This window comes from Gasterosteus aculeatus, chromosome 17 (genome assembly GCF_964276395.1).
Source record: "Gasterosteus aculeatus chromosome 17, fGasAcu3.hap1.1, whole genome shotgun sequence".
Taxonomy (NCBI): domain Eukaryota; kingdom Metazoa; phylum Chordata; class Actinopteri; order Perciformes; family Gasterosteidae; genus Gasterosteus; species Gasterosteus aculeatus.
In genome coordinates this window covers 2,698,826-2,722,587 of record NC_135705.1, presented here as the reverse complement: position 1 = coordinate 2,722,587, position 23,762 = coordinate 2,698,826, and the positions used below count along the sequence as shown (strand labels likewise).

The window sequence follows — 23,762 nt, the reverse complement described above, 5'->3', positions numbered from 1 at the left end:
GTGAATAGCTTCGCTTTCAGCCATGACTTTTCGATTTGTAGTTCCAATATTAAGTAGGAATATTGAAGAAATGCCAAGCCTTTTAGCAAACAAACGTATAGTCTATAATGGATGTGAGCAACTTGTCTCCATGACAACAGAGTGAACCGTGAGATGCGGTCATGTCAGGATAAAAGCTTAGTAATCTTATTTGGTTTTACATCTCTAATTTACTCACTCGTTTTTCAAGTTTATTGTCAAAAACAGAGAAGCTACTCAACACTTCAATTCATTGTAATCAATTGTTATCTTACGTTTCATCAAATAGGTTCTCACATGTATGCTCTTGAATTAGAAATGGAGCAAAACTATTTTTATAATGTTGAAATGTACACATTTACACATAACAGCGCTTCAATAAGGTTTTTTCTAGTTGGCATAGTGTTAAATATCACAGGAGGAAAGTATTAACCCATGTTCAGGGTAAATATTTGTAGTATTATCCAGTCCACTTCCCTCCAGTCACGTCCCGACGTAACAACACAAGTGTGACTTCACAAACAGGATTACTGTATTCTTAATCTCCTGGCCGCACTGATATTAAATGTCCCTTGAGCACTTTGGCGACGCCGGGGGGGGGCGGCCTGAGGTGCGCGCTGCCAGCTGCCTGGCGCAGGGACCCCGGAGGCCTATACCATCCGAGGGCTTCTGCATCGCTGTCATTCCCGCCGGGGGGGGGCAGCTGACAGCGGCACCGACAAGGTAAGACAGTCGCTCTCTGAGCTGCAGAGCCTTGCTGTGATGTCGGTGCTTTTGCAGGGGCTCTAGTGGACGTTCCTCTGTGCGTCGGACGAGGTAAGAGACTGAATTAGAAGGAGCTTGTTTGCTCCAAACAACAGCCGACATGCCGGATCAAAGAGTTGTGTAACACAGTCAGCTGAGCCTCCCTCATAGCAACTGGGATATTTGAACCATTACACATGCTGAAGCTGCTGTTCGCTCCCTTTCCCGGTAAGATGGCTGGAGAAATCTTCCCCGGCTCGGATCACCTGTGCAACGCGGACCGCGCCAACGTCCACCCGCTGGTGTGTCACCTGTGCCACGAGCAGTACCAGTCGCCGTGTCTGCTGGACTGCTACCACATCTTCTGTGCCCGCTGCCTGCGAGGACGGGCCAGGGACGGCCGTCTCAGCTGCCCCCTCTGTGGGTAAGAGACAGCGCCGGGAGGACCACTTTTGGAAGCAGCGGGAACCCCGAAGACGGGTTTATGGGTTCGTTACTTTTGGCCACAACCACAGAGGACATTTCTTCCTGAATATGTTCACATTAGGATGTAAAATACACCCCTCTACCTAAGCATGGATATCATACGTATGATACGAAGCCTTAAAACCCCCAAATAACATCATATGTAACATTAGATCCCGTTGGATTCAGAGAGCAACCTCTCTCTGTTTTGGGTTTGAGGGATCTGCTCGGTGACGATCCAGAGGGGATCTGAGCAGCTGCAGGGTCACCAAGGTCTGATATTTAGTCCTCGGACCTGATGCCCCCGGAGGGAAAGTTCCTCTAAGCAAACAAAGCATGTCGGTATTTGTCACCGGTGAAGGCGGGTTTAGGGCCACATGATATCGATCCATTCCATGTACCAGTCACCTTCGGGTCTGCAGGACCGACTTTCACCTCATCAAAGCCCACGCGGATGAACAGGAGAGGACCTCCGCCGCAACGTTGTTGTAACGGAAGTCGTTTCTTCCGCGTCAGATACAATACATCTTTTTTGTAGTTTTCCCTTGTGTGCGAATGCAGAGTCAAAGGGCGACGAGCTTCGATGTCTTTGGCCGCTCGTTCACCCGGAGATACAGAGTCAATAATTGATGGTTTGTCCCATTTGTTTGCAGCGTGGAGTCTTATTGTGCACAACAAGACAACATGCAATCAAGGGGTAATCAGTACACACGCTGCACCGCGACGCAGGTCTTATAAAGTAACACAACTCGGGTTTGTCCCTCTGGGAACTGGTTTAAAAAAACCGAAATAATTCCAGATCAGCCACCTGTGGTTCTGTCTCAGCACGTCCTCCCGTTGGCACCGTGAGCCCGTTGAGGCTTTACCTTTCAATTCCTCGTCGTCGTCGTCGGCGCGCTACGAGCTAACCGCTTTGGGTCAAACCGAATCATCATGTGACCTACACACTGAACCCGAGGCGGCCGCCACGTCCAACTGCCTCAAAGCGGTTTGACGTGAAGCTGCGTTGATGTAGGCGACGTGTACCAGTCAGCTGCACAAGTCTGATTAAAACCAACAACTGTCTCTCATGGCATTAGAAAAACGAAAGGAGGCCGTCGGTGTTTCTCTTTGGAAGTAACCACGTGAGCAGAGAGCCGGGCGCGCTCAGGCGGCTCCCGTTTCCATCAGCTGGTCCGCCAACAGCTGCTCACTCAAGCAGCGTGTAATCTAGGAATTCTCTCCTCCGCTATTAGTAGAACACAATGGATCCCCGTTGCTATGAAAGCCAGATAAAACATCTCAGCGGACAGCTGGGGACACAGCGGCCGGATCAAAACGGAGGCAAACAGCCTTGTGGGTAAATGCCACTGGTCACAGCATCAGTCATATTCTATTAGCGTGTGTATGATTTACTTCTGTTCATCAATAGAGATAAAATTAGTTTTTTATTAGCTATTTATTTCCAAACCAAAAAGGAATATCGTTGGGATTTCAAATGAAGGATGGATCAAAGATGACTTCTTTGTCTCTGGTAAATAATTGATTTCCATTTCCTGGCAAAATCAATTAACTCTGCATTACAGCGATCATTTACAATTCTACTCTGATCTTTAGAAACCCTCCCTTTAAATCCGTAGAAAGCACCCAGACTTTAATCTGAATCCACCATCCTGTGTTCGTTGTGACGCAAACCACGGATGTTCCTCCAGATTAATTCCACCGATAAATTATAAACGGTCCGTCTTTCAGCGGCTGCCAATCCGAAGAGATAAACTATCAATTAAGCAAAGACTTCATTTTAGGTGTCACGCTTACCCGTGTATTAAAACAGGAATTTGTCACAGTGTGTTGTTTTCAGGAAGGGAATGAAAAGCCTTTGAATCAGATAACAGGGCGCCACCTTCTGGAACGTCACGAGAAATGCACCAAACCAGGAGATTAAGGACGCATCTTTAATGACGGCAGCATTTAGGCAACTTAGACAACAACAACAAGTCCTTTTTGCCAACAAATACACTGCTGGAGACAACCGTCCACCCAGGGTTCAACTTAAAACGTCTGTTTAATGGTAGAAAATATGAAGCGATGTCATTACGCCGGGAGTTCCGACCCATTTAGTGCTTTGCGGCGCCGCTGCCACTCGGCTGCTCCTCCTGGTACCCCTCAGTCTTCATGTCGTTCAGACCCAGGTCCTCGTTCTGCTCAAACGTGCGCGTGTACTTCTCCGTGGTGAGCTCGGGATCCGGATCCGGCGCGTACACGTTCTGCACGTAGCTGTTCCCCGTCGGGTCGTCCAGGACGACGTGGACCTCCAGCTCCCCGGCCATGATCCTGTCGATCTTCTCGCCGAACGCGCGCAGCTTCTCCACCCGATCCGAGACGCCGCTGTCGCCGCAGATGAAGGGGTTCTTGGAGACGACCAGGTTTTTGATGTCCGTCAGCAGCCCCTCCAGGGTGGTGAACTTCCCGCCCACGGCGGCCATCCCCAGCTCGAACTCCAGCTCCGGGATGCCGATGCCGCACGTCTCCGACTTCAGCACGTCCCGGGTCATGTCGGACACGTCGGTGACCCGCAGGGTGATCCTGGTGCCCATCTCCTCCGTGGCGCCGCCGGATTTCACCTCGTTGGTCCGGTGGCCGCAGCTGTCGCAGTTGGTGGCCATGATGATGACCTCCTTGAAGTGGGGGATCTGGACGAGCTTCATGTTGGTGGAGGCCGGCGCGTTGCACTCGGGACAGTTGGTGTTGAAGGCCAGAACCTCGCCTCTCATGGTGTCGATGTCGCTGCCGGCCGGCTCCTCGTCCGGCTCCTCGTCGTCGCCATCGGCCCGTAACCCCAGCTGGATGTCGTGCTGGACCGTCCTCTTGAAATGGGACACGGTCAGGGCCTCGTCTCTTTGAGGCGCCGTGGGGTTCTCCACGAAACTGTTGCCGGAGGGATCCTCGATCACCAGCGTGAACTCGTCTTCCACCTCCTTCAGCTTCCTCAGCTTCTGGATGAACCCGTCGATCTTCTCCGCCACCTCGGGGTCGTTGAGGCGCCGGGCCGGCTGCTCCTGCTCCAGGCCGGCGGCGGCCCGGTCCAGCAGGCCCTCGATGGTGGAAAGGGCACCTTTCTGGGTGAAGGGGGGGATTTCGAAATCCAGCTCGGGTATCCTGGTGGTCGCGCTGTCCGCCTTCACCACCTCCCGGTTCAAGTCCTCCTTGGTTTTGACTTTCAACGTGTAACAAACGCCTTGGTCCTGTATCCGACCCGCGGACTGGATTTCGGTGTTGGACCAGTTGCAGTTGTCGCAGCTGAACGAGCTGACGATGACTTCTTTGAAGAAGGGTATCTTGGTCAGGAGCAAGCGCGTCACACCGTTCAGGTGGCAGTTCATACACATGCTCTCCAGCTCGGTGGGCTGCCAGTCTTCGCCGTCGGCGCCGATTTCCTTGAATAAGTTCTCGCCGCGGACATTTTCCTCCGAAATAACAGACATTTCCCCCCCCCCCCGCGTTTAATGCGTCTCTTCTCGGCGGAGTGACTTGCTGGAACTTTCTGTGTGACCAAGCGCCGAGCCTCTTACGCACGATGGATGTGGTGCGCACCTTCTTTCTCAGCTACTTCCGCCCTTTCTTCTTCTACGGTGGAGGCGTCTTCAGGCTCACTTCCGCCCCCTCGAGGCGCCGATGCGTTACTGCAGAGCACCTTCCGCTGCGCACAGGGCGACCAAACAGGTGTTAAAAGTAATTTTTAGGACTATTTTCTGTATATATTTCACTGCACTGTGGGTGTAACTGTAAATTTCTGTTCTGTTTTTTTTCTGCAGTTATATTTATAATTATTTAATATACAAATTCGTATCGTGAATTTAAACTATCCTTTTTTTAAAGCATGAAACATTTTTGGACATTTTTTTGCCTCAACTTAGTTTGTTTTATTCGGGAAGGATAACTCATGCCGATGTGGAAATGAGGCATGAATAAGTTGTTATTTAAGGGTATGTATTTTGTAGAGGTTCTGCACTTGTTTGGATTTTGACGACTCTCTTGACGGACTGAAGATGAAATAAATAAAGGAATAAAAACCTAAACCATCCAGACGCGTTTTAAGACACAACTTAGAAATAGTTTTAAGTTACCTAATAATATGCTACAAAACATCTAACTTTGTCAAATTTTTCAACATTGAAAAATGTGATGGATGAATATATACATGTTATTTAAAACAGTTTGACTGCTGAAGTTTAACTTTTAAAAGTAAACCACACGTCTGAGTGGACAGAACAAATGAAATGAAATCGAATTGCTGTTCTTGTTTTACATCACCTGCATTCTTATGAGATCAAGCTGTGGATTATTCTTAAAACATACATGACCTTGAAAGAATAGACCCCAATGAATGTCATGATTTCATCAGGTTGCGTAAATGTCTCTCTTTGCCACAGTTACCCGTCGATACTAAAAGGGAATAGCGCGCTCCCTCCAGAGGACCGCCTGCTCAGGTTCCTGGTGGACAACAACGCGGACGCTGAGGAGACAGTGCAGTGCGCCAACTGTGACCAGGAAAGCAGCCACAAGGTGAGAATTGACGTTCACATTTATTATGGTGAAGTTTCACACAAGTATGGTGATTTTGATGTCGTCCTTTCTCTTGATTCGACCACTTGGGGGCACCAAAGTATAAAGTATAAACAATAGCTTGAAGATGGGCTTTCTTGCATCAATGTGTAGCTTGGAAACAATAAACAACTGTAGCATGTTTCTGTGATCTCATTTGTGTTTTTGTGCGGTCAGGACGCCGGGGGGATGCACTTCTGCAACACCTGCAGCCAGCCGCTTTGCGGCGCGTGCAGGGAGTCGACTCACAGGGCCAGGATGTTTTCCCACCACGAGATCGTATCCCTCGCCAAGCGCTCCAAGGCCAAGCACAGGAAGTGCTGTGAGTGCCACCTGTGGCTCAGCGGGAGAGGAGCCAACGCGGCGTGGAACACGTAGTAGGTGTTGATCAGCCGGCTAATCAGGAGGTTCACGGGTTGTTCTTTGTCACCACAGCGCTCCACGAGGAGCCCTACATCCTGTTCTCAACGGAGAACACGTCCATGCTCTGCATCAAGTGCTTCAGAGACATGCAAGTGTGAGTCAAGCCTCTTTTATCCTCCGCTTTGTGTTCATTCCTTGAATAATGAGTGCGGGCTTAGCTCACGTTTTCAAAGCTTAAGCACATTTTCCTGTTTCACAACATGCTGTTGTGACGGGTCTCCACATTCCAAATAATACTCCAAGTATTATACAGGACGACGGAGGCTTATTTTCTCGCCATAAGATCTTCAGAGGATTGGAATTTGTTATAAAGAGTTGCCTTTTGCAGTAACAATTTAGAGTTAATTCATTTAGTAGTAACCCGTCAGTTAATACCGACAAACGTGATTCCTTCCGTTCCTGCAGGAAACCGGTTTCCTCCTCTGATATTTAAGTCCAGATGTTGAAAAAGACGCTGGTCTATAGGAGGACACGGGGTGCTTATCACTCCTCCCACGCCCGGCTTGCAGCCCCGTCCCAGAGATTCATTCAACACAAAAAAAAAGCAAAAGGGGGTCTTTTTATTTTAACATATTTTGAAAAATGCCTTTCCAAAAAACCTCCATCTGGCCCTGGAGCTCCGTCACTTTGCATAGCTTTGATAGCTGCTACTACTTCTTCCAAGCTTAGCGGGGAGTCCGCAGCCTCACAGGCTCCCGGGGTCTGAAGTGGAGGCCTGAAGGCCTTTGAAAAAAAAAATGAGGTCACGGCAGTGACGTCACTCTCTCTTCTCCGCCGTGAATCCGGCGTTGTCTGTTTACCGCAGGGAGAGTCGGACTCACTGCATCGACATTGAAACGGCTCACATGAAGGGGTGCGAGATGCTGGACCGGGCCGTGCAGGTGAGAGAGGCGCATCATGAGGCGATGGTGTGTGTGTGTGTGTGTGTGTGTGTGTGGAGAGACGGGGTGCAGGTGCACCTGTGTAGCTCATTACAATACAATTTGAATGCATAAATGAGCTTTTCTGAATTAATCCGTGGGTCAAAATCAATTACATTTGTAACACAGCTAGTGTCAGTTTTGCAGTACTGCATAAGCTTATTTATAAAGAGTACATCAAAAAGAAAATAGTGTTTCCGTTGTAATGAGCTGAGATGAGCGAAACCGCCTGGACAATATTCTCATGTTTCGGTCCTTCTGAAGGCCCCGGTGACGAATGTGTGTCCCCGTGGCTTTTGATTGACAGCCAGCCTCCTCCTCCTCCTCCTCCTCCTCCTCCGTCCGCAGGCGGTGAAGGAGCTGCAGACCTCGGCCAGGGAGGCGATCGATCTGCTGAGGGCGATGATAGGAGAAGTGTGTCTGAATGTGGAGGAGGAAGAGAGCGCGATCTGCTCTCTGTTCAACAGCCTGCAGGTCAGAGGATCCGATCCGGGTGTGAAGGAGCCTCTCAAATGTTGCTTTTCGTCCCCCAGTAACTCAATGGAAAGAAGTTTCGGAGTGATATCTGAACTTACATTTTGATTGCTGAGGCTGTTAACAGGGCTCGGCCACTGGAGGTCTCTGTTAACCTGTTCGGGTCAAAAGAGCGAGCTTTCTGTGTGTCGTTAGCAATGCAATAGAGCAGACAGCACAGTGGTTTTACACACTCTTATTTCTCATTTCTTTTATCTCGACAATTCATTGTCACAAGTATCGCAGAGCTCAGGGCCACTTGCACAGCGGCGCGATGAATGAAAGGCTCCGTCTCCTCTGTTCTTGTCTGACAGGAAAAACTGGCAGAGAGGAAGAAGATTCTGCTGAAAGCAGCTCAGAGGTAAAACTGCAATATAAGATTTCAATGTTTTATGCTTTTGTTGCCTTGAAGCTCGGGACTCGATATTCACCTGATTGAATGCTATTATCCAGCTGTTTTTCCATCGTGTCCTGCTGCATTGTGCAGCACCCCGTTGGCTCTTGAATAGTCGCAAACAAACATATTTCCAGTGGGATTACAGATGTTAAAGCCATTTGTTGCACACGGGGCCTCGACCCGCTCAATGAAAACAAAGCCGACTCAAATACAGGGACACAAACACACATTATCTACAATATAGACGTTCTCAAGTCCCTAAAATCCACAAGCGCTCCTCCGCTTTGAACCTTCAGCAGCTGTGTCTGTTATTCCGAGGAGGAGCTCATGTAGCGCATCGTCACATCATACGAGTTTAGAGTTGAATTTGCAAAGACAAGATGATTAATCGCCTATTCGTCGTCATCATCTGAACCTTAAATGATTACGATGGTGCAAAAGCCACACAAAGGGGGAATATTTGACTAAATATCTTCCCAAGGTTTGCAACTCATTTCTTTCAAATGGAATCAAACATACCATCAAGGTCCGCTGCACCTTTTTAAGAAAGGGGGATTAGTCGGTTGACCATTCGGTTAATAAAGCAGAACTCTCTCCACACGCAGCGGATCTCCAAAGCCTCATTTATTTCCAACTCCAGATGAAAAAAAACCCTGAATGATTTCCGAGCACTTTTCCCTTTCAGCCTGCGTCTGTGCGTGAGATTGAATGGGGACAATTTAGTCCATGTGAGTGAGTGAGTGTCTCCGGTTGCTCTCCGTGGGGATCTCTAATGAGATTTTTCGTGTCCTCCATCTCGCTCTCTGTCTCTCTGTCTCTCTGTCTCTCTCTGCGCTGCCTGGAAGCCGTCCAGCGTCTGAGCTCCCGGAAGAGCGTTGAAGGCTATTTATGTCGGTCCTTTGTGCGTCCGGCTGCTTGTGTGCAGACAGAGAAGACCGATTAGCTAAATGTGGAGTATGTTGTTTGGTGGTTGCACCTCCTGAGCTGCATCCTCTTGAGTCCTAACGTGGACACATGCGTGTGTGTGTGTGTGTGTGTGTGTGTGTGTTTGCAGTCAACATGCGGAGAAGGAGAAAGCTCTGAAGGAGCAGCTCTCGCACCTCACTGCGCTGCTACCAACCCTCCAGGTAGAGGAAGAGGAATCCCCCATGAGCTCATGTTACAGTGTTTGTGCAGCCTCCATCAGAAAAGCAGAACCGGAGTCCCGTCGGCATCTGGTTTGAAAATGAATCTCTGTTGTTTTTCAGGTGCACCTCGTCACCTGCTCGGCCTTCCTCAGCTCAGCCAACAAGTTTGAGTTCCTGGACATGGGCTACGTGAGTATAAGGGCCTTTATGGAGTCATAAATGACAGTGGATAACCACCGCGCGGCCTGTGATTCCTCCCGTGATTCCTGCAGAGACCTCGGTCGCCCGAGATGAAGCGCGTCACTCCGGTTTCTTTTTTCTCGCACAGCAACTCATGGAGCGGCTGAAGAGGATCGCGAAGCTCCCTCACCGGCTGAGACCCGCGCAGAGCAGCAAAGTGAGCGCCAGCCGTGCCGCCGGGGCCGGGGACAGGTCACGTCCCCGGCCCGGCGGGTAGCAAACAAGACTTAAGATATAAGATCAACCAATAAGAGGGAAGCGGTTATTCAGCCAAGCTTCATAGCAAGTCGACCTCAAGGAGAGATTCTTTGTGGAAGTTGGTTGTTTTGTGTGGCAGTTTTCACACACTATTAGTTGCCAGGTTGCTATTGACAACCAATTCGAGATATTGGCAACCGATTCTTGGCTCCACCTCCTCTTAACCTAATAAATATGTGCACTCTGATAACACACGTATCATTTTTAGTATTTGTCTCAGTGGTTTTATTTCAGCGATAGATTCTGGCACCTAAAAGCTGAAGCCTGCTTGTCAGCGGCACTCAAACGTTATTGTTCAGCACTGCTGAGGGTCCTTAAAAATATATTGTTTTGTGTGATTGAGTAATTTCTGATGCTTGGTGTTTTTTTAAGAAATGTAAAATATGTACTGAGAATCCGTCGCTATTAGGTCAGTAAATAAAGCTGAAACACGCATGTGAAGGAAATACACGTTATCCTTTTCATAACTCATGGTGATGGTGGAGTCATCAACACACCAGTGATTTCACGTTTTAGTTTTAGTTTGTTGTTTTAATGTGCGGCTCTTAGTGAAAAACCGACTACTGCTTTGACAGTTTGATGTGTTTTCTCTCTTTACTTTTGATTTGTGTACTTTGCTTTTAAATGAGGATGAGAATAATAACGCTGATTGTGATTATTATTGATCTTATTTTCCTCACTCTTCCTATTTTCTCACAAGAAAAAAGAAAGAAATGTGTGCGCAAGACTAAGTGAGCTTTTCCTCGGTTTCCCTTCAGATCAACACGGACTACAGGAGTGAGTTTGCTCGCTGTCTGGAGCCCTCGCTGCTGCTCGCCCAGCGCTGCCCTGCTTCTGCCGCCGGGCCTGTGAGCGTCGCCGCGAGGTGAGGTCGCTCCCCGAGGGGCCGCTGTCGCTTGCACGTCATCACAAAACAATCTCAGGCTTTTGTTTCAAATGTACACACACACACACACGGGTGTGTCTGTGTGGAAACATGCACTTGTTTTGCTGGCTGAATATTAGAATGGCATCTGTCACTGGATTCTTCCAAGAAAGCAAAAAGTGTCACGCGCGTGAAGCGTCCACACGGAAAATCCCAGAGCGCTCGCGGAGGTGCAGATGGTCGACGGCGATGAGTGAAGTGAGAGGAAAGGAGGCGCCGTGCTGAGTCCCAGCATGTCCGTCCTTAAGCTCCGTACACTGATATGTTTACGTAGCTCGCCTTGCTGCGTGTGGGGGGGTCACCGAGCACCGTGTCAGAGCTGCTGGATGAAGATGTTCGGTCGAAACCCCCCAAACTGCGCCAAGGCTTCGACGGAGGCCGTAAAATCTCTCCCCAGAAAACCACCTTTGTCTCACCGCTACTCAGAACCATGACCGCCGGCGGCCGCTCACGCACTCTGACCCGTTCTTTCCACGCCAGTGGAAGCCTTAAGCCCACCCGCCGGTGCCAACATACTAACAGCTCTCCTTTCCGACCTGCTCCGCGGCGCGAGTGGCAAAGTGGGCCGGGGTCCGGGGGGTCTTGGGCAACTATTTTTATCGTGATTTCACAGAACCTCCCCGGGATTCATCTGGAAGTTGGCACGCAGGAGCTGCCGGCCCACTTTGTTCCCGGGCTGACGATGGCGCGGCTTTAGCGGGGGTTTAATTGGCCTCGGCGGTGGGAGGTCAGAGGGTGGGCGTGCGGAGGAAGAACATGTGTAGGGCGGAGAGAGAGAGAGAGGGAGGGAGCGAGGGAGGGAGGGGTGAGGACACACGGTGGAGACGGGTCCTCTGTTGCATCAGCACTGGGCGAGAAGGAAGGAGTACGAGCCAGCCGGACTGCAGGTACATTTATATCAACTCTATTATTCTCAAGTCCTCGCAGTTTATCTGTCTGGCATCGAGTTTCCCTGAGTTTGTGACGCGTGTCTTCACTTGCAGTGGGATCCACAAATGCATGAATGCAGATGCAGCTTTTGAAATGTGGTTGAATTGAAGGTGCTTCTACTGATGCCAGATCTGGTTACAGAACTTCCTGAAGTCCACCTCGTACTTCAGTTAACAGACGGCTGTTTGTTCAGAATAACTCCCACGTGGTATTTTACTCTGAATGTGACTGAATGTGCGTCTGATACTTCGACTTGCCGTTTCCTCCTCTTGTAAGCCGCTAACACAGGATGCGGAGCCGGGCCGGGGATTTGCTGGACGGCCCCGTTTGTATCACCGTTTCCCCGAACACGGGTGACGTTGTTCAGCCGTGTTCTCTCGTGCCACTGATGCTGTGGTATTGACAATGTCTTTAATCGGTTGCGTTGCGGGACACAGTCTGGAGGCTCAGGTCGTACTCTGCGCCCTACGGACCCGGGTCAATATATGTTTATCAGCCAGAGTCACCGTGGCCTCGAGTGATCCTCCATAAGTCTAAAGATGGGGTCAACAGTTGCACTTTCTCCGAATGAATAGGTGTTTGTGTGTGGTGTACAATATGCATTTAATCCCCAGCTGATTGCAGTGATAGAAAGCTCTGGCAGCTCCGAACTCAAAGAACATTGCACTGGGTTCTGAGTGCATTGAATAGTGCAAGCTGTGCACGTACAATATTTATGTAATATATGCAGAGTCAGAACGGAGCTGGTCAATTATCGAGTTCAATAAATGTAATATGAGGTTTTATTCCCGCGGAGAGATTCAATGCTTCGTGCTCAGTTATTAAAAACACACATCCCTGGTTATCGCTCCCTCGCCTCAGGCACCAGTCGCCGCTCTCGGCGTCTTTCCGCTCGCCGTCCCTCAGCGAGATGCCGCTGGGCTCGGTGTGCGGCCGAAGGCCCGCTTGTCGCCGCAACGTCTGCACCAAGGTGCTCCTGGCCGAGGGGAGGGAAACGCCCTTCACCGAGCACTGCCGCAGCTATGAGAGCACCTACAGGGTGAGTCACATGACACGGCGACAAACCAGAACAACCTTCTCCGCAGAACGTCGCTAGCTTCTCCTATAAATGCTTCCACGTCGGTTAGAGCTGCTGCAGCGACCTCTTGTCCCGGACCAGGAGGCGTCTCTGACCCTCTAAGTTAAACAAAGAAAAGGCTCCTCTGGGAACTCAACCTTGAAGCGTAAAAGACGGGTTTTCACGCTCAGATGCAGTTCACCTGCCGCCCCCACCCCCATCAGAATCCCACACTGAAGCACCTCTCGCGTGTCCCGTGCGTGCATGCGTGTGTGTGTGCGTGTGTGCGTGTTTGTAGACTCTCCAGACGGAGATTCAGAACCTGAAGGACCAGGTCCAGGAGCTGCACCGGGATCTGACCAGGCACCACTCCATCATCAACACGGGTCGGATGGGAGAGATCATGGACAGGTCGCTGCGCATCGACGGCCAGATAGCCTCCACGCACTCCACCGTGGAGACCATGAGAGTCGCGTTCGAAGAGGTGCGTCACGCGCCGCCTCCACGGTGACCGCCTCAGTTAGCGGCCCCGATCGTTGGTCCTCAGCCCGGAGCTCTAGCCGCCCACTAGCAAGCCGTTGTCATGGATGTAGAATTATCTCTCCACGTTCTCCTCACAGATCTGGGATGAGACCTTTCAGAGGGTCACCAATGAGCAGGAGATCTACGAAGGTCTGTCTTCTGGACTTAAGATGCATCACTCAAACGTTTTTATCTTTGCCTCACCGACACAATCTCCACCCTCCTGGTTTTACGGGTTCCAGCGCAGCTTCACGACCTGATGCAGCTGAAGCAGGAGAACTCTTACCTGACCACCATCACCCGACAGATCAGCCCCTACATCCTGTCCATCGCCAAGGTCGAAGAGAGGCTCCAGCCCAGGTCACCGATTCCTGTGTATCTTTTACATGAAGCCTCACTGGAGCATCGCTGACAAACAAAGGAAAACGGTCTGATTTCAAAAACTGTACTTTTTTCAGGTTCCAGGAGGCCACGGATCACCATGACGACCGCACGGAAACCATGTTGAAAATCTACGAAGGCGGCGCGCCGGCTAAAGACGGTGCAGACAGGTACCGACGCGGATGAACAGGTCTCGCTTTGGTTCGGCAGCATCGGCGTAGTTTGCCGACAACCTTCTCAAAACATGACATCACGCGTTTGTGTATTTCGCAGTCAAGCCCCTCGTTTGTTTCCTCTCGACAGCGACAACCAGGTCTGTGTGGCAGACGCAGACCGACTCAAGAACCCGCCGCCGCCGCCGCACGCCGGCCCTCGCGTCCGCGGACGGCTCGGTCAAGACCGGCCGTCCGGTCAGGCCGAGGGTTGCCACGGAGACGACCAGCCACAATGAGACGTCAATCCGTGAACGATCGCGTTTCTGTGTCCGGGCCTGGATTCGGCCTTAAGGAGCCCGGGGACGGACGTCCTCGTCTGTGAGGCTCCGACCTTTTCTCTGTGCAGCGTTGACCTCGGACAGAGACGGACGTGGACAAAGACAACAAAGAATTAGTGTCGTTCACCTTGAGGAACAGAGGGAATTTCCTTTGGTTCCTCTTTGTGCGTTTATTGTTGAAATGATTTTATTGTTTTTTTATTTGTGAAATCTGTGTGTGCAGTTGTTTTTTTTGCAGAATCAATTTTTTGCATAAAACATTTCCGCGGCGGGAGGCCGATGATGGATGACTGCCAAAGTCAGATGACGGCACAGATGGAACACGGCGAAGGCAGTGTGTGTGTGTGTGTGTGTGTGTGTGTGTCAGTGTAGGTCACATGTTGACGTGTGTCTCCTCCAAAATGAGGCAGTCATTTCCCGCGTGGCGTCTGCAGTCGGATCCTTTTTTTTTCCCGCAGCAGTTTCAACATCTCAATGCAGGAAGTGGAACAGCTGGAGTTACAGAGGTGTGTGAGCTGCTCTCAACCTCAACCATCTACTGCCAGTTTCTTTTCCTTTTTTTTCCACATATGTCCTCAATTTTCCATAAAGTCTAGAAATATATTCCTCTTGCTTTGCCTCTCGACTGCACGTCGGTGCTTTAAGGCAGGAAATCAGCAGCTATGTGCTTCTCCTGTTCCTCCCATGTACTTACTTTACCATGTTGGTATTCTCATCATGTTAAATCACACAGGTAGTGGAACAGAAAGCCATTTACCTTTTCCCTGCAAAGGCAGAGGCACCCAGAGGACCTGAATCATTTGCATTTTAAGTGATATCAGGGGAAAAGTGTTGCCGACCCTAAAATACTAAAGAAAAACAACAGAGCTTAAACACAGGAGCGTGTTCGCCAGACAAAACCTCCCCGCCTGCCAGCAGACAGGTGAGGGACGGTAACGAGGAGCCGGGCCGATGGCTCCGGCAAAACCCACGAGGAGGTTATTTACATACACGCTGTGTGAGGTTGCGTTTGTGCAGAACCCTCGCAGGAAACATATCGGGGTCACGCCGGCCTCGGGGGAGCGCCGGAAGGTGCGGATTCATTAAAAAACACGTTGGTGACAGCGGAGTAACAAATGGCTGCGCCGCGTTCCTGTACTCCCTCCCCGTGGTCGTTCATCATCTGCTCCCATCGAACGGCCTGTTCATTATTCCCACGCGCCTCCGCCGGGCCGGAGGGGGGAGGAGGGGGGGGGGCACCCCCGAAGGTTATTTGAGAAAAATAACTTTGTTTTTGGGAGGTAAAGTTCACGCAGGTACGGTTCTCATTTCCTCGAGCAACCTTTTTTTTCCCAGGAGGGGGGCGATATGTCTACAGAAGATATGCTGAAGGGGAAGAATTCCCTTTTTAAAGTAATAGGAGAAAAACATTAAAGATAGAATTAAAGTATAATTATCTCTTTGTAAAAAGTGGGTCACTGAAGCAATAAGAGAGTATGACATTAAGAAGAGTACAATTAGAGCAAATAGAGCACGTTGAGGACACGAGCGGTTGTATAATGAGGCTGCAGACACAGTTAAGAGTCTTAATTATGCTGCTGCACAAAACCTGGTGCTCGCACACAGAACTGCTTCTCACTGATTAATCGCAGATGTATATTTTAAGACATTATTGCATTTGCTCTACGGACGCGTGGTCTTCAAACAAGACGACGGTATGATGCATATAAATTGCAGGACGGAGGGTTAACAAGTGAAGAATATGTGCGACCAAAATTCAAAGCAAAACCGAGATTTTATTTTCATTTCAAAAATACCGAGGAAGCTTTTGTAGGCGTCCTCTACATTTGTCTTTATTTCTCGTCAGTAGCAGAGCTTTTTATATATTTGTACACACTTATTATTTATTCTGTACCTCTAGCAATAGTTCCCCAAGTATCCCGCACATGCAGATGTCAGGCCTTTCACAATAAGAGCAGCAGTTGTTTGCCTCCGTACAGAAATTCTTATTTTTAAAGCACCGCCTACTCCCCCTTACTTCCAGCACATGAACCCAACCACGCCCTTGCCCGACGGCGAGGGATTCTCTCCTCTGCTGTGGACCGGGAGGGTAATTGGAATCAATTTTGTTGCCGTTATCAGCGGTGGCAGATGCACGAGGCCCCTGTGTGGAAAGGTCAAGGGTCGAGGGAGCCTTCCCGGGGGACTCGGGAGCTTCGACGCATTAAAATGTCATTCCTGAATCAATCTCACACGAGGTCACGGGTTTAATCTCTGTTGTTTTTCACTAAGCAGCCGCAGGAAGAGGTTAAGTGAGATGTTTCTGAATTTTACTCCATCGCTTTGTTTACTGGGATCATCCCGTCCGGCCGAGGGATTATTTCTAGTGGGAACCTGAACTCAGAGACGTAAGTCAAACGTGTCAATATTATGTATCACCGCTGGCCCCCGTGCTGTATAATCAACCCCCGACTCAGCGCCACGGATTCTAATTTGACCCCGGCGGCTCCGAAGGTCATATTTGGATTCCCATCCTGCTCGCCTAAGAAAACACCATTAAGACAACATGAAATAAAACATACTGCTTCGTCCTTCAGGGTGATTTGTTTTGGGCTCCAAGCTGCTGCAGCGCACAACGCGCTTTACAGCTCCACGACCCACTCACAAATATAGCTTCTACAGTCTGAACCCAATAAATATGGTCAAATGAAGTTGTCCTTTATTGCATTGATTTGGATATTTCTGAGGTTTTAATTGAGACGTTACTAGTCACGTTGGAAGTGAGCCGTCCTGAAGCACACGGATTCGTTCCTTCCAAACCTCGTGGGGATCTTCACTGATGCAACAGCAGAGCGGACGAATCCAGTTCCCCTTCCTGAGGAACTTAGTACATCTTTGTTCCTTTATTCCTTTCATATGAACGAACAAAATGTCAGATTGTTTGAGGGAACTAGGCAGCGCCTGCGGTCAAAAACAGTTTCCAATTAGTTTCCCACACATGCATATTGAATGATGTTCGCTTGGAAGTATTTATTTCATCTTCAGCTGACAAAACCCACACAATTAAGTATTTACATCTTACTGTGTGTGATGGTTTTATGATTCCTGTCGTTGCCGCAGCACAAATAAAGACTTTTTCCAAAAGAGGCCCAACGACCGAACATGTGACAAGAGCCACGTGAAGCCCCCACAGATCCGTGAAGCCCCCACAGATCCAGCGCCCATCGACCTCGGGACAAGAGACCAGCCGAGCGAACCAGAGGCGACGCCAGGGACGGAAGCCTCGGCCGAGAGTTCAAATCCAGCGCGTCTCACTTCAATACTTTCATGTAAAGTAAACCAGGCGCATGCAGCTCGACACCAGAACGGAAAGAGAAGAGTCAACAGATGCTCTGCATAGTTCTTTATTTTCAAGACCACAGCTGAAACGGCCAAAAAATATCATGTTTGATATATTTACACTTTCCAAGAAAGAAAAAAAAAACCCAGTGAGTTGCGACATTTCGTTCTCTCTTCCATGACGCTTCGGAATTGCTTTTAAATATAAAACTTTATTAGGAAGGGAATTCCAGACACAATTGCCGCTGCCTTTGTGAGGACATCATATGGTTTTAAAGAGACAGAAGAGGTTCGTGTGTTATTGTGTAATCACGTGAGGTGTCTCTTAAGACGTAGACTGGTTCTCAGAGTGGTGATCGGGTCTCCGGGGGGGTCGGAACGTATCACGAAACTGAAGACGTCCAACTGACGAACCCAAGTGATGCAACCAGTCGGCGGAGTGCACCCTGCTGTGTCTCCACACCCGAACCGCTGCACGCGGCCCGACGAGCGGGGCGTTAGCGCGCCGCTCCCCTGGAAATATCCAACGTGATCGTCTTCATCCAGCATTTGGGATGCGACTCAATGCCGCCACGACCAGAAGGACCTCGAACTTCAATCTGCTCACAACGTCTCAGGCTCTCAAATATCACGGCACACGAAAGGCACGACACTGAGCATTCATGTCAGTCATGTGATTAAAGCAAAGAGGCAGTGGATATAACAACTATACATGTAACGCAGAAGAGAGAATCAAACCACACTTGTAAAAAAAAACGAAAGTAAAGACACAACTGCTCCAATCAACACGTCTCTACTAAAGAAGCTGAGACGTGGAGCAGCGTTTCCTCTGCATCCGTTCAGCACACATTATCAGCAAACGGGTTTAACGAGGCCAGATTCCATCCTAAAACTACCAACACAGCTAATGATTTGGCACAACGTGAAATATTAATTCTGCTGTCAGTGCAATCTGCAGTACACAGCGACTGCAGGAGAACACGGGGACGCATGTGGAATACTTTGGGGGGGGTAGATGCTGCTGCATAGGAGGCGAGAGGAAAAACAGCGGGCCGGGCCTCTCAGTACGTGCGGGCCGCTGGCTTGCTGTCCTGGGCCTGGTTGAAGGGGTTCGCCGGGCCTGTGGACTCGTCCTGCTGGTCGATGGACTGGTAGGCTTCTCTGTTTCGGGACACGGAGGGGAACCCTGCGGAGACAAAACCCCAAAACAGAGTCTTCAACCCGCACCGGAGCGCCCTGCTCATGCGCAGCATCGCGTCTGCGTAGCATCACTGCTCCTCTTTAAACAGTTTCCAGCACGTCCTCGAGCTGTCGAACGCGCACACAATAAGGCAAAAAAAAAAAATCAAGCAGGCACTTTGAAGTTCAAGGGATTTGACTAAGACTGCGGAACTGATGTTTATCATTTTATTGATTGTGAAAAAATAAAGAATCATGCTGCTGAGCAAGCCTTTAATGACTCGACTCTTCCTCCGAGGGAGCATTTCAAACAGGTCACATTCGTTGTCTATTAGAAGTCATTACTCTGATTAGGCTGATTGGAGAACGTGCACCATCACGCGGCTCTGCTTTAAATATCCGCAGACAGAATACACAAACACAAATGAGGCGTCTGGAGAGTAAAGATATGAATAATGCATAGATGGGAGCTTTCAGAAACATATAAAGTCACATGATAACAAAAACAAGAAACCAAACCCACTGAACTGACAAAACACATGCATGAAGGAGTTGGACAGCAAAGCGTAACGTAAATAAACATAAAGCTGGACAACAGAGCATTAAAAAGTTAATAATCGGGAAACAAAAAAAAATGTCTGTTTCTTTTTTTGTCCTGCAGCCTGATGTGTGATCTTACTTCCTGTGTGCGAGAGGATGGAAGCGGATGATTGGAGAGGAGGAAACGGTAAAAAAGGAAGAAGCCGGGAATCAGTAGCGGCGGCCGATAAAGGCACTGTCCGCACTGTCCGTAGTGCATCGACTGTCCACAGAGGTCTCTAAGTCTGCGAGGTCAAAAAGGGTCAGCAGAGAGGAGGAAAAAGACACAAGACAAACAGTCAAATCACAACAGGAGACACATGGGACATGTAACATGACGGAATGTGAGGTTAGAAACAACAACGGGACGGCATTCGGAGACATTCGTGTCCTGCGGGCAAAACATACAAACAACATACGAATGAATAACACAAAACCAGAGGGATTTAAAACTGGTGTAAGAGGGCCGCCGATCGACGGAATCAAGCAGGCTTCTCGCTCTCCAGCACCTGATCACCGGTCTCGTTCCGCCGGGGGAACCCGACTGACGTCAGCTACGCCATCGTGCAATCGGGTGTCAATTAAAAACACACGTTGTCGGAAGCGACAACCAGGAACGCCACCGTTTCTGCAGCACAAACTCTCTGGGCTGCAGAAACGGGCGGATTCCGTATTCCAGCTTTTCTCTTCCTGCAGCTCAAGATACTTTGCCGCCTTTTAACGTCTTGTGGCTGTTTTTACCGATTCCTCCGTCTGCGCTGAAGCTCGCCTCAGCCCTCGCCGTGTGCGAGGCGCTCGGCATTAAAACAAACTGCATAGCTGTGAGCGTCTGAAAGCGCCACCTGGCCACGCGCAGCACGCCGTAACCTCTGGCTGGCTGTCATCGTCGGGTTCTGCAGGGACGCATCTACTCTACGGTTGAGTAACGACTCATTCAAAAAGGGGGGAATTTGAACCCACTTACACGATTAAAATAGAAAAGACAATCCAGCACGCTCAAAGATCTCCTACCAGAGGAGGCGGGATCTGTTTTTAGAAGCGTATGAACTCCCGTTGACGTCTTTATCGGAGCTGAACGTCTGTCAAATAATCCCTCCCTCGATCCGTCTGCGAGCTCCTCGCGTTCACCGCCCTCGAACCACCTGGCGGCGACTCACCGAAGTGGACGTTGTAATCTCCTCCGCGCTCGCGGTACATCTGGTACGCGAAGAAGCAGGACGCCGGTTTGAGCAGCAGGCTCAGGATGGCCATTCCGGCGCTGAAGCGGAACCGGTTTTCATTCGGCAGGTCGAGCGTCGGGTAGAAGATCCCGAAGTGGACGATGTCGGTCAACACCGTCACGACCATCCCCATCAGGAACTGCAGCGGCGGGGGGAGGGGGGGGGGGGGGGAGAAGAGAGACAGACGGGTTGATGGACACAGATGCTCGTGGTTGAAAATCCAGAGACATTTAAGAAAGTGAAGCCTGCAGTTAACAGTAAAAGAAAGATGCAGACTTTGAGGAACACGAGGTGAGAAATTCAGAGTTAAGACGCCGCGATGGAGCCGCATTCTTCACATAGCACCGCGCGAAACCTCTCGTCCCACCACGACGGGGGAGGCGCCCTCCCTCCCTCCCGCCCGCCCTCAAAAAGGGAAGCCGGCGGATCGTCCCAGATGCGTCGCGTGACCCGAGACCCACCATGAGCACGGCATCCACGGAGTCCCTCTGCGCGATGGCCCAGACGCCCACGGCCAACACGGTGAAGTTCCCCCAGGCGAAGGAGCCGGGGAGCCCCCCCATGCAGCCCCTGCAGCGACAAGACACAGGTCACACAGGTCACACGGTCTCAGGAGGGACAGACACGTGGGACGTGGAGGAGAACTGATGCAAGGGTGTGAATCAGTCTGCATGTGTGTGTGTGTGTGTGTGACTCAGGAGAGGAGAGACATTCCTCAGGTTCGTGGTAAAAAGGAGGCGGAGCCTGAACTCACCATACTGTGAGCAGCCAGTGCACCAGGACGATGGCCTACGGCAGAGGACAGGGGACAGAGGACAGGAGTGTTAAGAGGGGAGACTTTTCCGTTTACACCACCCGTCAGTCAAAAACCCCAAAGATTGGGTTGCAGAAATGAAAAAAGGAGATTCGAGGTGTCACTTTGCAGCATATTTTACGGATTTCTCGACATCCTACGAACCAATAAACAATTAGTGAAACACAGAACAGGTTTTTAATGCGAATAACGTCGGATTTCGTCTATTGGCAAACATCCGAGCACGAGGCCACAGAACTAGAAACGTGTGACCGGCTTGAGTCGGCGTGGAGCCAGAAGCAGCATCAGGTTGATCGTTATCGCTCCGCTGGTTTTAATGGGGGGGGGTTTTCGTCCCAAATTATAAAATCAGTAAACTATTTTTCTCTCCAGAATATGAGAGGAGCTGCGTGCACACACCGTCTGCATGCTTCAGCCACACTTCCAGGCCTTTGATGAAGACTTTTCCAAACTGCTTCTGAACCGTTGTGGCCTTCACAGATTTAATTCCTTTTAAAAGGGACACGACACTTCTTCTCCAACTCGTTACTTTACACGACACCTTTCCCCCTTTTTACACATGACGAGTGGAGAAATCCAAAGCGACTGACTCGGTACTGTTATGTGGATCACGTGATTAAAACACATTTCTATTTCTGGAGGCAACTTCACAGTTACACAATTCAGCACTTTGTGGGGTTTTTTCTTACATCCAATTGTGTTGAAGTTGTCGACCCGACCGCCGCAGGCAACTTTACAGTAAATGTACTTTAACGTCAATAACGGAATGTTGCAACAAAACCGCAGGAAGGTGGAGACGTTTTACCCCTTTTGGGGAATCGAGGAGCAACAGAGTTGACGTCATCACATCGAGCCTTCATTAAAAGAGACGCGCGCGCGCGCACTCACCTTCAGATTTATGGCAGGTATTTCCATCACGGGCGTCCCTTCCTCGCGCTTCACCGCTTCAGCTGCTGGCGGGCGGGAGGGAGGGAGGGGGGCGGGGGAGAGAAGGGGGAGGGGGGGGTGGGGACTTCACGAGAAGCCGCAACGACAACACTGTTTCTTCCTGCAACCCCCCCCCCCCGTGAGACTCCGCCTCCCCCCTTCAGATGAGCATGCGAACGCCAACCATGTGACATCAGCCTGACTGCCTCCCACGTGACTTTTTAGTTGTTTCGTGTTTCCCGTTTGTGAGCGTAACGCGACCACGTGACAACACGTCACATGTCAGCCGCGCGTGGTTGAAAGATTAAAACGGCCCCTTTCAGTCCCGTTAAACCGCGTCTGTAGTCACGTGATGGACCGAAAAGAGAACTATTTTTATACCCAAATCCAATCATCTTCAATTTCAATAACGTATCAATACATCCATGAATTAATCTGCAACGTTGAGTGAATCCTTATTAGAGGAAGTACGTTATTTACTCACAACAGTTACACGTGTCTCTTTTCCAAAGTGAGACTTTGGGGGAAAGTCTTTTAGTAGCAAGACACACACATAATTACAGTTTCTAGTCGCTATGCATTTAGTACGGATTCATGATCCCCAGAGGATGCACAGCTTCTATTGATTCTCACCTCCTCCTCTCATTTTGCATCTTTTTCCACAATCAAGTCAAACAAATACGTTCTTGTTCTTCCCTTTGGCAGTGAGGACAAACACGTCCTGTTGTGTCACTTGTCTCTAGACTGCATTTACAGGACGACTTTCTGGTGGCTGCTAGTTTGTTACCACCTGGGTCTCATTTTGCTGTTTGGTGGAAGAAAAACCTCTTTGATAGCAGCTGTGATGAAAATAACATAAATGTAAAACTTGTTTTTTTCATCTTTTTTTTCTTTACTCAAACAGATGTGTCCTGTTGCAGTTTATGAGGAAACCATGAAAATGTATTGCTCAGAAATGTATATTTCTCCTACATCTCCTTCAAGGTGTGAATCAATCATCCACCTGATCATCTCACCTGGTACCATCACTCAGGTAACTTTACAGCTGCCAAATCCAGGATTTCCTCCTCAAAGGAGACGATGCGTTGTGTGCTGTGCGCTTTTGGCAGATGGCTCCCGCACTCGCGTCTTCCGCTGTGAACCCTGACCCGCCGAGGACCTCCTCATCACCTCCAGATGACCTCTGACCCCCGGCTGACTGAAGGTCGGTCGATCTCATTAAAGTGAGCGTGACCTCAAACACGTGTTTGTGTGCGTACGCGGGGCCGAGACATGATCCCTTCCACACCCGAAGCTGAGTGCGACCCCATCTGTCTCACTCCCTCTCTATGCATTTCTTTTGTCTATTTTTCGACACCTCCTGTCGGAGGGTTTATTGCCTGTGAAGCCGCGGAGGAGTAAACCGGTCCCACCAACTCCAGAGAGGGCGCTGAGCTCAGGAAGTCGGGTGAGGATAAAAACCCGTGGTCATGAACTGCTTTAAGAAGTCCTGAAGAAAGGGAGAAGGGCCTCCTGTGTGTCATCCATCACCCGGCGGGTTCGGGGGGGCTAGAAAAACGAGCGTTTCTTTCTGCGTCTAATTGAATATTGATAGTTTGTGGGAGAGCTCGTGTGTGGGGATCAGAGGGGCGCCGGCTGCCTTGTTGCCTCCACTTGCTCTAATGTGTCGTAAGCTTCCCGCGTTAAAAGGTTCCGACACTGTTCGGTTTGGAGACGATGAGCTGGGAG

At 49.8% G+C, this 23,762-nt stretch overlaps 3 protein-coding genes across 4 annotated transcripts; 1 reads left to right on the top strand and 2 right to left on the bottom strand.

The window, feature by feature from the left end:
- The first annotated feature begins 627 nt into the window (after positions 1–627).
- Positions 628–14,202, top strand: rnf207a (ring finger protein 207a). Its single transcript, XM_078092804.1, is given in 19 exon segments — positions 628–741; positions 996–1,186; positions 5,640–5,772; positions 5,989–6,133; positions 6,247–6,328; positions 7,040–7,115; positions 7,503–7,628; positions 7,982–8,028; positions 9,119–9,191; positions 9,312–9,380; positions 9,520–9,588; positions 10,448–10,554; positions 12,406–12,583; positions 12,900–13,085; positions 13,222–13,273; positions 13,366–13,483; positions 13,582–13,674; positions 13,808–13,859; positions 13,861–14,202. Coding segments are annotated over 18 exon segments (1,947 nt in total). The 5' UTR covers positions 628–741; the 3' UTR covers positions 14,011–14,202.
- On the bottom strand, positions 3,148–5,273 carry zpr1 (ZPR1 zinc finger). Its single transcript, XM_040204324.2, has one exon. It carries the CDS (start codon positions 4,689–4,691, stop codon positions 3,324–3,326), a length of 1,368 nt encoding a protein of 455 aa, XP_040060258.1. The 5' UTR covers positions 4,692–5,273; the 3' UTR covers positions 3,148–3,323.
- Positions 14,203–17,364: 3,162 nt separating the features above from the next.
- Positions 17,365–22,173, bottom strand: agtrap (angiotensin II receptor-associated protein). 2 transcript variants are annotated; one of them, XR_013453295.1, is made up of 6 exons: positions 21,996–22,173; positions 21,048–21,082; positions 20,755–20,863; positions 20,231–20,432; positions 19,174–19,318; positions 17,365–18,501 (listed from the first exon to the last, which is right to left on the bottom strand). XR_013453295.1 is itself a non-coding variant. In XM_040203232.2 (5 exons), the coding sequence occupies exons 1-5, from the start codon at positions 22,020–22,022 to the stop codon at positions 18,377–18,379; spliced, it is 498 nt and encodes a 165-aa protein (XP_040059166.2). In that variant the 5' UTR covers positions 22,023–22,173; the 3' UTR covers positions 17,365–18,376. The 2 variants fall into 2 exon arrangements, 1 of the variants encoding a protein (XP_040059166.2); XM_040203232.2 differs by lacking the exon at positions 19,174–19,318.
- Positions 22,174–23,762: the final 1,589 nt, after the last annotated feature.